Consider the following 12989-nt stretch of genomic DNA (forward strand, 5'->3'; position numbering starts at 1 on the left):
TTATTTTTATTTATTTTTTTAAGTTAACAATATCTAAATACAGGTGTTAACCTTGCTGTTGTCCTGAAGTTGTGAAAAAGAACAGAGCTTAGCTTTTTCATGATGCTGTAATGTACAATCAACATTGTCATCCTAGAATACACAAAGTCTTTCTCCTCGGAATGGGCAGCCAAATGTATCAATCAGTTTTACATGCCTACTTTTCTTTTCTTTTCCCCTCAGCTTGGAATGCAGCAGCAATACGAATTGGGCCAATTCATAAGGAAGAGATATGAGGGCTTCTTAAGTACTGACTACAAGCCAAAGGAAGCAAGTATTGGAACTAACAAGAGACTTTAGCCCTGTTCATTTAGTGTTAACATTTATACAAACATAACGTTAGGGTCAAACTTCAGGTGAACTTTGGATTGGGACAAGCAGTTGCAAGTAGAAGTGGAGGATGTGTGTCTTCAGGGCAAGGGGAAACTGAGAATTGATTTCCCCTATTTACTCAAATTTACCCAACTTTACTCATAATTCCCATCCCCATGTGCCCCAAATCTCCTTGTCCAGCAGCAGTGGCAGAGCTAACAAGAGACTTTCCCCCTGTTCATTTAGCAGTAACATTTATGGAAACATAACAGATGAGTTTCCCCCATGCTCTTTAGATCGGGACAAGCAAATACAAGCAGAAGTGGAGAATGTGTGTGGAGGGAACGACAAATGATTTCCCTTTGGGGTTCTAAACTTACTCACAGTTGCGATCCCTATGTGCCCCAAATCTCCTTGTCCAGCAGCAGTGTCAGGGACTGCTGCCAAATACTGTATTTTTCGCTCTATAAGACGCACCAGACCACAAGACGCACCTAGTTTTTGGAGGAGGAAAACAAGAAAAAAAATATTCTGAATCTCAGAAGCCAGAACAGCAAGAGGGATTGCTGCGCAGTGAAAGCAGCAATCCCTCTTGCTGTTCTGGCTTCTGGGATAGCTGCGCAGCCTGCATTCGCTCCATAAGACGCACCCACATTTCCCCTTACTTTTTAGGAGGGGGAAAGTGAGTCTTTTAGAGCAAAAAATACAGTATGTCTGTTTCCATGCTTCCTCCTCTGTTATCAGCATGGCAGCAGAGGAAAGAAGGTGAAGACCCCTCTCTTTCTTTTCCCATGTCCTCCTCTTCTTTGGTCCTCTCTGACCCACCCCCATTATTGTTGTAACGTCCCCTGGGACCTTACGGTGAAGGGCAGGGAATAAATTAAAATTATAACACTCACAACAAAAAGAATAAGAACAACGCTGGGGAATAAGCCCCAGAAATCATTGACATTTCCCAACATTTGGTGATTGAGGAAGAGAAGGGGGTTCTTCACTGGCTTGGACTAAACCAAAAGCTGGAGAAGGACTGGGTTCCAATGCCCGCCACATTTTAAGGCACATGTTATGAACTGCTATGGTTTGTATTCTGAGAAAATGAATTGTGAAGTCCAGTGACACGACTCACACTTTCACATACCCACATGAACTCGCCAGCCCTCACAACAGAGTGAACACGCAGGAACAGGTGGCCTGTCAGTCAAATCTACCTCATGGCTCCTGGCAGAAAAAGGGAAGAAATATTCACCAATAATTCTCAAATGTTGTTCTTTCTTCTGTTTCTCTTTGGGGTATATGCTTAATGTCCAAGTCTCCCCAAGAGAGTATTTTACTGGGATTCAAATCAACTTTACATAGAATTATACCTTCGGTTGTAGGATCAAAAAAAACCCCCAACACTATCCTATAACTACACTTTTCCTTTTTTCCGCTCTCTAGATTTATGTCCGAAGTACAGATACTGATCGAACCATTATGAGCGCTCAAGCCAATCTGGCCGGACTCTTTCCTCCTAAAGGAAACCAAATCTGGAACAAAAAGATCCTTTGGCAACCAATTCCAGTTCATACTGTGCCACGTTCAGATGACAAGGCAAGAAAGCATGTGGTATTTTTAACCTTTCCTGCTCCCTGTGCAATGAAAACATGGGCTGGATCCAGACACATCAAAGAAGCGTTTCAGTTTAAAGTGTGGTCAATTTAAACAGGGAAAACAGGTAGAGAAAAGCAGGACTCCATGTCGCCTCCTGGTGGCACAATTTTATATCGCACATACAACACATACAAATCACTTTTTCTTTACCATTCCAGCTGAATCCATGGTAACCCAAAAGAGAATATATACCATATTTTTCATCCCATAGGATGCTCTGTCCCATAGGACGCACCTAGTTTTTTGGGGGAAAATAAAGGGAATTTTTTCCCCTTTATTTCCCCCCCCAAAAAAAGCAGGTCGGGGAAACCGAACCAGGTCGAGGAACAGCGGGATGGCGGCACTGCGCCTCCTTGCTGTCCCCTGAGCTTGTGGGGCTGGCCGATGTCTGTCCGGCGCGCAGGGTGCTCTGCTTCAGGGCGCCCCTTGCGCCGGGCGGCAGGCTGCTATCCGCAGCGTGGGGAGCCCTGCGGGGAACTCCCGCAGGGCTCCAACACGCTGCGGATGTCTGCCCGGCGCAAAAGGCGCTCTGCTTCAGGGCGCCCCTCGGGCCGGGCGGCAGGCTGCTATCCGCAGCGTAGGGAGCCCTGCGGATGTGTTCCCGAAGCGGCGGGCGCTCTGCTTTCAGGGCTGCCTAGGCTGCGAATGTGTTCCTGAACCCTGGAGAGCAAGAGGGGTCGGTGTGCACCGACCCCTCTCGCTCTCCAAGCTTCAGCGAAAGCCTGCATTCGCCCCATAGGACGCGCCCAGATTTCCCCTTCATTTTTGGAGGGGAAAAAGTGCGTCCTATAGGGCGAAAAATACGGTATATGCACGCACGCACACACACATTAACAGAGAGAACACAGACCTATTCAAGGTGTAGACAGGTATATATTAAGAGAGTTTGAGATATATATATTAAGAGAGAGAAATAGAAGGCTTAGACCTGTAATGCTGGGATGGAGGTGTAATGCAACAGAAATCAGACTCCAGCCTCAAGGGTCTCAACAGCATCGAGCTTTAAGCATTTTCCCGCCTGCCAAAGTATTGAATGTGTGCAAACAACCTCAGACGATTAATCATAATCCAAATTTAGGATGGACACATGGATTATGCACAGGCAGGAGACACCATCAGGAGGCCTTTGTAGTTAGTTAATACATTTTATTTATTTGTTCTTATTTTAGTTGTTGTATTTTCCTGTCAAAGCCAAATGTCCGAAATATGACCAACTTCTAAAGGAAACGTTTGAATCCGAAACAGTCGGGGGAGGAATAAAAAAACACATGGTAAGAAAGGAAGAGGTGGTAACTTTAAGGCTGCAGTCCCTGAAAGGCAGTCCCACTGACGTCAATGGGTCTTACTTTTGAGTAGACCTCCCGAGGAATGTGCAGCAAATGTCTGATTTGACAGCCAAACCGTTGTAGCGCCAGACTATAAACCTGTTTGCTCATGACAAATTTGTCGCCGCTGTTTTCTTCCAGGTCATTTTTTAAAAAATTAGTTGTGCAAGCGCTCCTGTAGGCTACTTAAAACTAGAGATGTATCAACTGACCAATAGGGAAACTCTTTCTCTATCTGAAAATGCAACACATGTACTTGCGTATGTAGCTTTGAAGTGTTTTATTTCTCTTGTTCTCACTTGCTTGCAAAATAAACAGAGAATAAATTTTCCCAAAAGGGAAAGATGTCTAGACAGATTGTCATGTTCAGGGGTCAGCAAACTTTTTCAGCAGGGGGATAGTCCACTGTCCCTCAGACCTTGTGGGGGGCCAGACTATATTTGGGGGGGGATGAACGAATTCCTATGCCCCACAAATAACCCAGAGATGCATTTTAAATAAAAGGACACATTCTACTCATGTAAAAACACGCTGATTCCTGGACCGTCAGCAGGCTGGATTTAGAAGGCGATGGGGCCGGATCCAGCCCCCAGGCCTTAGCTTGCCTACCCATGGTCTTGTTGTTTTGGCAGGGAAGACAAGAGCACTTCCAGATTTGCAGGGTCCAATGTCAGTGTGCTTAACCCCTTCCCTTCTGAATACCAGAATGGAATGAAGGGTCCCTTCCGCTTTCTTTGAGTGGCAGGTCGGAATGACGAGAAAGGGCCCCCAATTTGCTCCCTTCCCATCATCTGGGAAGTGAAGAAACTGATCTTTTTATTCTTGAAAAGCCTGTACAGTATTAAAGGACAGGGCTAAACTTTGCCAAGTCATAAGACGCCAATCCCTGCAGGAACAGGCGCTATTGATCCCTGCGTACCCATTCACACTTAGTGATTTATTGATCCTTCTGCTCTTTCTCTTTCAGGAATTTCTAGGTAAAATGGCAGCTAACATGGGATACGACTTGCCGACGGTTCTGGATTATAAAAGTCTCAAACTCTGGAAGGCATACGATGCTTTAGTTGTTCAGGTATTTCTAAGAAAACTTTATCACTCATCCGGCTCCAATAACAACAACAAAATACAGTGGTACCTCGCAAGACGAATGCCTCGCAAGACAAAAAACTCGCTAGACGAAAGGGTTTTTTGTTTTTTGAGCTGCTTCGCAAGACGATTTTCCCTATGGGCTTGCTTCGCAAGACGGAAACGTCTTGCAAGTTTGTTTCCTTTTTCTTAACACCGTTAATACAGTTGCGACTTGACTTCGAGGAGCAACTCATAGAACGCGGTGTGGTAGCCTTTTTTGAGGTTTTTAAAGACTTTGGTGATTTTTGAAGCTTTTCCAAAACTTTCCCGACACTGTGCTTCGCAAGACGAAAAAAATCGCAAGGCGACAAAACTCGCGGAACGAATTAATTTCGTCTTGCGAGGCACCACTCTAATAGGTTAGAACAAGATCTGGCAAACAAAGGCAAATGAGAGCACTTCATGTGGAACAATGATTAGCCAATGGCGGAGCTTCATGCTCCGGCACCGGGGGGCGTAGAGCAGGTGGGGGCGGGGCTAGCATGCGCCCCGGGGGCATGCGCTCCCCCCACACCCCTCTTCCTCCACCAGTGTGATTAGCGGCCCTGTTTTCAATACTGCTTGTGTCACCATAGCAACAAAAACTGCAGGGTGGTCCAAGCTACTGTTTAGACCCAGGGGTGCCAACTTGAATAAAATATGGGGGGGGCAGGTAAGCCCTACCCCCGTAATCAATCACATGGTGTGGCATACACACGCCATTTGGGGGCAATGCCTATCAACTTTGGGCCTGCCCCCCTCAAATATTTTATTGGGGGACCCGAAGGCACTGTGGCCTCTAGGAGTTGGCTCCTATGTCACCAGGGAAGGGGAAAGGGAAGAAATAAATGTCCTATAATGAGCTCCGGCTACTTAGTTTCTGTGGCACAGGCAACACATCACCTGTACTGGGCCACCTCTTTACTTATGGAAAGGCCCATTCTCCCAAAAAGGAGAATCTATCAGGCTAAGCTCATCCATCTTGGCTGACCACTCTAGCAGTCATTTTATTTAAACACCAGAGTCACAGGGTTGGGGAGGCGACTCCAAAAACCTATTTAGTCTAACTCTAATCTTAGAACCACAGAAATTTATTCAGACCAAGGACTCAGCTACACTCAGTCAACTATATCATTATAACTGTGTTATAAACATGTGACACCTTTTTTTTTAACTGTGTGTAGATCCAGCCCCAGCCTCCTCTCATTATAACATGTTTTTATCGGCTCTGGTTTTTGTTGGTGGTTGTGAGCCACTTTATGTAAACCAAAAGGTGGCATGTAATGGGTTTTCCTAAATATAGATATGAAACAAGAGAAGAGGTAACTGTGAGCGGGGGGAGGGCATGGATCACAGGAGGGAAAAAACCTTCTTTTTTTCCTAACTGTAGAAAATCCATAACCAGCCTCGACCAGACTGGGCTGATGATCAAGCCATGGACAAATTGGGAAAGCTTTTGGCCTTTTCTTTACATGCCATGTTTGGGGTACACAAAAGAGTAGAAAAATCACAACTACAAGGAGGTAAGGAGGGAAAATTCAATATGACATGCATGTATCCTTGTTTATCTTAAGTGGGGGCAGCTAATTTTTTAATTTTTTTGCCTCAGGGGCTGCACTGAGGGTTGGACACACATACCTCAAGGGGCACATGACTCATGTGTGCAAAAGCACATGTATGTGTGTATGCCTACCTCTGCACCCGTCCAGCATGGGCCTAGGCTGCTCCCGTCACCATCCAGAGAGTGATGAGCAAATGCCTTTGTGGTTGCCAGCCTCTGCCAGGGAAACAGCCAGGCTCTACAACATGTATTGATCACGTTATTATTGGTGACAGTGGTTGTGTTTGGAGGGCATTGCTAGGATTCCATATCACTTTGAAAACAACAACAACAAAGTTAGATGTTCTCAGTCCCAGCTTTTTGGGGAGCAGGGAGGAGTCATCACAGTGATAAAGGGGAGTGAAAGGCTTGGAATGGCTTACTGGTTTCACCATCATTTGTATTCTTTTTCATCACCATTAAGGTCTCCTTGTGGAAGAGATTTTGCATCAGATGACACGAATTCCTGATGGAAGAAAAATGTTAATGTTTTCAGCTGTACGTATGAACATTTTTTAAATTGACCAAACCTTCTGTAGCTCACATTTTTCCTGCTCCTTTCTAGCTCCCCTTTCTGTTTGGCAACACTGTTTGTCTACTCAATTCACATTACGTTCGTCACATATTTTAAAAGTTGGGTTGAAAGCTAACACTTTTAAACTTGAAGGGAAAGCAGCTGTGCCCCTGATCTGTGGCCCTGCCCTCCTGATTCGGATTGGGCCCCACACAGTACATTGTACTTGGGAATATATGGGGAGGCTTGAGGCTAGGAAACCTGCAAAGCCCTCCAACCCAGGTCGGGTGTGGTGTGCTCTTTCTGCAAAACAGAAGTGGAAATCTCACACATATACAAGATTAATGCAACATCTCACTGATACTGAAGGCAACCTCAAGGCCATCCCCAGGTCTCATGAGTATAACTTAAAAGACAACAATAATGCAAAAAATAAATAAATCTCAGCTAGATTCTGGAGTCATGTTCTAGGGCAGAAAGGGGAGATCCCAAGTGTCTTGTAACATGTTGTCAGTTTCAGTGCTGGCATGTATTTGCTAAAGGGCTTTCTCCATTCTGTTACCGCTCACATTCTGTATTCCAAACCACAAATCATTCATTTTTCAATATGAATATGACAGGTTCTTACATAATTCACATTGTCAAGTTTTACTTTCTTATTGGCGCTGGATATAGACATGTGCCTCCTCTCCTCAGGGAGCAGAGTTGCGTATTGACTCCAAAATGCTTAATAACCCTACTCAGTACTTTCTTGTAAACGTTAAACAAAATGGAAGGTAAATGAAAGCCTGCAGAACCCCACAGCACCCAAGCCACCTTGCCAAAGCACCACCTTCTGGGAACAACCATCCAAGTTGGAACAGAACAACTGCAAAACAACTTCCCCTACTCCCAACTCAGATAGTGTCTCAGAAGAATTCCATGGCTGGTGGCAATAAAAACCCCTGAGAGATCAAGGAGACCCAACAGGGACATACTCTACCTTTCCATTGTTCATACATAGGACCTGCCTGTGCAATCCTTTTTAGGGCAGATAAATTGCATGACTGTAGTACACACATTTTATGTACAATATGTGTATACAGTCCTGGATTCATATGCAGAAGAGTGAGTAGCATAAACTTTATTTCAGATGGATGTATGCAGAATGAAGCACAAATGTGAAGTAACTACATGTTTAAACAATACTGAATAAATGTCTGAAACAAGGTCCTACATCCCCGGGGCTGCACATTTCATTCTCTTTAAATTCTTGCTTGGGTAATCTTGCGAAAGGGGTCCTTTTGCAATTAAATCCATCGCATGTCATAGACCACAGTGGAGGACTTTGTCTGGTACAGCATCCTTGGAACTTAAGGCCGGCCCAAGACATTTTGGCACTTGAGGTGGACACAAAATGTAGTGAAGATCTGCCTCAGGAACAAAGGGGAAATAAAGATTGACATCATTACCTGCTGCCCCTGTGCAACTTGCCACCTGAGGCAGTCATCTCACCTTGCCTCATGGGAGGGCCGGGCCGGCTTAGAGCTAACAGTGTCTAAGTACTCTATACACAAACGCACTTCTGTCATGGGAGTAGTAAGGAATTCTTTATTTTCTTTTTATAGCATGATGTCACACTAGTAGCTCTCCAGGTAGCATTGGGTGTTTTCAAAGAACATCTACCTCCCTTCGCCGCTTGCCATTTTTTTGAGCTATATCAAGAAGACAATGCGTAAGTACTGATGCATAGATAAAATAATCAGCAATGGTATATTGGGTAAACAAGATTCACTCACCTTCTCAAACCTGCACAGAACACAGTATTTCTTCTCACAATTTGTGCACTGCTAAAATGAGTCAAAAAAAAGTTGCGTTCCCAGACTCTCCAAGTGTTCCTATTTTCCAAGGAAACCCCCAATTTAGAGAAGCTGTCCCAGTTTCTGATTTGATCCCAGAACTTCCCACTTTTCCTTAGAAAGTCCCTATTTTCATTGGAGAAATGTTGGAGGGTATGGAATTATCCCAGCCCTGAGCTGTCTGAAGGCAATCGTGTATAGAGAAGGTTGTTTTTAATGTTTAACATATTGTCATGTTTTTATATGCCGTATTTTTCGCTCTATAGGATGCACCTGACCATAGGACGCACCTTGTTTTAGAGGAGGAGAACAAGAAGAAAAAAATCTCCCCCTCTCTGATCAGCGCCCTTTCAGCGAAGCGGCAGGAGAAATGGAGCCCCTTCCATTTCTCCTCCTGCTTGGCTGAAGGGGCGCTGCGCAGCTCTCCCTCTCTGCTGAAGCCGGGAGAGTCTTGCTCTCCCGGCTTCAGCAAAAGGAACCTGAAGCCTGTGGAGCGCAGCGGGAATTTGCGCTGCGCTCCGAAGGCTTCAGGCAGCTATCCTTGAAGCCTGGAGAGCGAGAGGGGTCGGTGCGCACCGACCCCTCTTGCTCTCCAGGCTTCAGCGAAAGCAACGCGAAGCCTCCGGAGCGCGGAGGGAGCACTCCTTCTGTGCTTCGGAGGCTTTGCATTGCTATCGCTGAAGCCAAGGAGCCTGTATTTGCTCCATAAGACGCACACACATTTCCCCTTAATTTTTGGAGGGGAAAAAGTGTGTCCTATAGAGGAAAGAATATGATACGTTGGAAGCTGCCCAGAGTGGCTGGGGCAACCCAGTAAGATGTGTGGGGTATGAATTATCATTATGGAATGGGACGTCCCTATTTTCATTGGAGAAATGTTGGAGTGTATGCATTCCTCTGTGTTTGAGCTTGACACCCAGCTGTCCAAAATGCTATTGGAAGTGCATTTCATAGGTGAATGGCTGAGGTGTACCTGCCTTTGAAAGACAGAAAGGGATTGAAAGGGTTGAGCCACACTTTGTGCCAGCGTTCTTCAATCTAGAGTCCCCAGATGTTGTTGGACTACAGCTGCTTTCATCTCTAGACAGCTGGACCAGCCATCAGGGTTGTCATCCAGCAACATCGACGGTCTTAAGACATAAGGCGGCTGCTGAAGCAACAGTTGCATTTTGCATGTAGGTCCTTCCGTGTTTTACCACCTCTGCACAAATCCCATTGTGGTGCATGCAAAGGTGTGCTTGAGAGGGCAGGTGGGGACACGCTTGAATTGCAGGATAGATGCACTGAAGGAAAGAAATGGAGGGGGCATTGCCAGACAGCAGTAGTGCACAGCAGGGATAGTGGGCGGCGGGGGCAGGGGTGGAGGCCAGGCACCCACAGCAAAAGTTCTGTGGGTACCCGCCGCCCCCTGGAGTTAGCGCCAATGTCCCTGGGCAATATATGGCTGCATCTTATGAGAATGACCACATAGGAATCCAATCAGGGGGTGACCTGACTTTCTTCTTTTCAGTGAGTACACCATTGAGATGTACTATCGGACCAGTACTGATGCTCCACCTCAACAGCTTGTTTTGCCAGGCTGTGAAGCGGCTTGTCCCTTTATTAAGTTTAAACAACTGCTTTATGATGTCGTACCAGAGAAGTGGGAAGAAGAATGTAACCGTAGGACGGCATCGTAAATGAGAGGTAAGATAGGGTTGAAACAAACACGTGTAAAATGGATGTGTCATCATTCAAGGTCCCAGCTTGACGTTCCTCTCAAAATCATAATACAGTGGTACCTCGCGTTAAGTACTTAATTCGTTCCGGAGATCCGTTCTTTTTTTAAAAAAAATAATAATAATTTTTATTAACTGGCCAATCACATCAAATTAAATCACATCACATAAATTCCGAATTACAAAGCCAAATTTTGAATTTTGTTGGGGGGACCAATATTTCAAGATCCGAAGGGGAATTCTGATCATCTTCTTGCTGCTGCGTTAATGTCCAAATCAGTCCAAACAGAGTTCATCATTCTATCCCATCTTATCTTGCTGTTTCCACATCACATCTTGTTCATATATTTTCTCTTTTTTCTTTATGATCTCTTCTGATAGTCTCCTTAAGCTGATAAACACCAATAGTAATAATAATCCTGTGTGAATTTTCCGTTCTTCCAATCCTCAAATCAAGATGGTTTCCATATATCATCTCCTTCATAGATAACATCGCTCTTTCCATCATAATCTCGCAAAACTGTCGCTCTTAAGTCCCACTGAGGAGTTTAATCCACAATACATAAACAGCTTTGTTTCTCTCTTTCTCCTCCCAGACTCAAGACCTCCGACAGAACTTCCCAATATGGCGACGGCATTTTTAACTGCGTCATTCCAAAGCTCTTATACATTCCACGCTCTTCTTAAAACATGCTTTGATTCGAAAGTTTATCTCTACACAGCCTTAGATCCACAGCTTAAGTCCTTAAAACGACATTTCTGACTCATAAGGGGAGGGGATTCTTGTTTAATCACATAAGAAAAGAAAGGAAAGTTTTTTTTCCCCCTCTCCCATCAGTCATTTGCCGTACCGTGTCTTGGCGTATCTTCTCATGTTTTATTCTTGTCTTGTTTTATCAGAGATCTCTTCTGTTAGCAGTCTTTACTCCCCCTCCTTCCTTGAAATATGTGCATTCGCCTCATCCAAATTGTTTCTTTTGAAGTTCAAGCAGCTAGTGGCGCGAATCAGGGATGGCGTCCAGGAGTGCCGGAATCCCACAGGAGGGCTTTGTGCCTAGTGCCCCCATCCCCACAAATTTGGGGGTGGTATAGGGCACAACAGGCAAGGGCCGTCCCCCCCACCATCTTGGGGGGGGTTAAGGAGGCTAATTACCCCCATCATAGCCTCCAAATTACCTCGTGTGGGTCGGAGAGATGTTATTGTCAGCCATCTTCCGATGCGCCCCCTAGTGGGCCCCCCGGAGGTCCGTTCTTAGCCTGAAACTGTTCTTAACCTGAAGCACCACTTTAGCTAATGGGGCCTCCTGCTGCCGCTGCACCGCTGAAGCACGATTTCTGTTCTCATCCTGAAGCAAAGTTCTTAACCTGAGGTACTATTTCTGGGTTAGCGGACTCTGTAACCTAAAGCGTATGTAACCCGAGGTACCACTGTAATTAGTGGGGCTGGACTGTTTGAGATTTGAAGCTTTAGGAATGCAGCTTCCACCCCCCCCCACCTTCATCCTGCCCCACCCCCAAGACACTGGAAAGCAGACTTCCCTGTTATCCTGGGAACTGTAGTTTGTTAAGCTTTGTGAGGGTAAAATGCAATTCCCAGTGTACTTTGGAGGACGTCACTGTTGGGAGGAAAGCTACAACAATTGTAATATGTTACCTAAAAAGGGAATGAAGTGGAAGACATAAAGGCAGCCTATTCCTCCTCCTTACTGATTCCTACTTTTTTAGTAAATACTTACAGTCATACCTCGGGTTACAGATGCTTCAGGTTGCATTTTTCCGGGTTATGGACCGCCGAAACCCGGAAGTACCGGAACGGGTTACTTCTGGGTTTCAGAGGTCGCGCATGCGCAGAAGCGCTAGATCGCACTTTGTGCATGCGCAGAAGCGCCAGATTGCAACCCACGTGTGTGCTGATGCGCAGATGCGGGTTGCAAACGCTGCAGGTTGCGAACACGCATCCCACACGGATCATGTTCGCAACCCGAGCGTCCACTGTATTGGTAAAAAAATGCTTTACTAAATTTCAACCTTTTTAACATACACAGTCAAAACACACTTTCATGTTTTCTCTTATTTTTGTTGACTTCCCACCCCATTTTCCATGGAGTTGCTGTTTCTTCCCTTCTACTACACCCTGTTTTCTAGCTATCAAATGAAAGCCACAACATTATAATCTAATTCCTTCTGTTGTTCATAGCTCAAACCCTGCTGGCAAGTTCATCACACTATAACACTTCTTTAAATAGTCTGAAAAAGGCATCCATTCTTCCATAAAAACACTCGTCATTAGATTCTCTGAATGCAAATGTATACATAACTTGTAATGACTATCTGCAAATTTCCTAAATATGTATTTCTAAATGTTCGCAGTGTTGTTGACCTTTTGTCATGTTGCTGTTGTCTCTCACATCCTACCAGGATGAAAAGGAAAGCCAAAGAAAGGGGAAATCAGCAAACTGACCTCCTCAGGAAGGAAACTGGACGGCAAAGTTATAAATCACCAGCAACACTACATGATTGTTGATGCTTTTGTGTGGTGCTCATAATCAAGATTTTCTTCTTCTCGTTGAAAATTCCAATCAAATAAAATCAGGCACATAGGTGCACTAGATTAGCTTGAACAAACACCATCACTTGCAAGTTAATGTGTGTCTATAGATTTAATCTAAATACTTGAGGGTGGGGAAAGCAGGGGTCTATTTTGCAACCTTACTAAGAGTTAGGAATATATGGATATTCCTAATTCCAAACTGCTGCAGAGCTTAACAACCTTTGTCAGAACCCCATTCATCCAAAATGGTTGACACATTTAATATATTACCCTGTATCGGTCCCTACAGCCGCAGCAGGCGCTGTAAATCTGCAATGGTTTGACTTCACCCCTGA

At 45.0% G+C, this 12989-nt stretch overlaps 1 protein-coding gene across 1 annotated transcript; it reads left to right on the forward strand.

Annotated features, from left to right (window-relative positions):
- The first annotated feature begins 1794 nt into the window (after nt 1-1794).
- On the forward strand, nt 1795-12728 carry LOC308459494 (prostatic acid phosphatase-like). The gene is made up of 8 exons (XM_080975075.1): nt 1795-1941; nt 3171-3272; nt 4294-4398; nt 5824-5956; nt 6458-6531; nt 8155-8261; nt 9896-10071; nt 12522-12728. The coding sequence occupies exons 1-7, from the start codon at nt 1825-1827 to the stop codon at nt 10062-10064; spliced, it is 807 nt and encodes a 268-aa protein (XP_080831201.1). The 5' UTR covers nt 1795-1824; the 3' UTR covers nt 10065-10071; nt 12522-12728.
- Nucleotides 12729-12989: the final 261 nt, after the last annotated feature.

This window comes from Podarcis pityusensis (assembly GCF_964106645.2).
Source record: "Podarcis pityusensis genome assembly, chromosome: 12".
Lineage (NCBI taxonomy): Eukaryota > Metazoa > Chordata > Lepidosauria > Squamata > Lacertidae > Podarcis > Podarcis pityusensis.

Excerpts from the sequence above, each read along its gene's own strand:
- LOC308459494 (XM_080975075.1), top strand. The coding sequence starts at position 1,825 with ATGAGCGCTCAAGCCAATCTGGCCGGACTCTTTCCTCCTAAAGGAAAC. Across the intron at positions 3,273-4,293 it reads GAGGAATAAAAAAACACATG|GAATTTCTAGGTAAAATGGC; the intron begins GTAAGAAAGGAA and ends TTTCTCTTTCAG. Across the intron at positions 8,262-9,895 it reads CTATATCAAGAAGACAATGC|TGAGTACACCATTGAGATGT; the intron begins GTAAGTACTGAT and ends TCTTCTTTTCAG.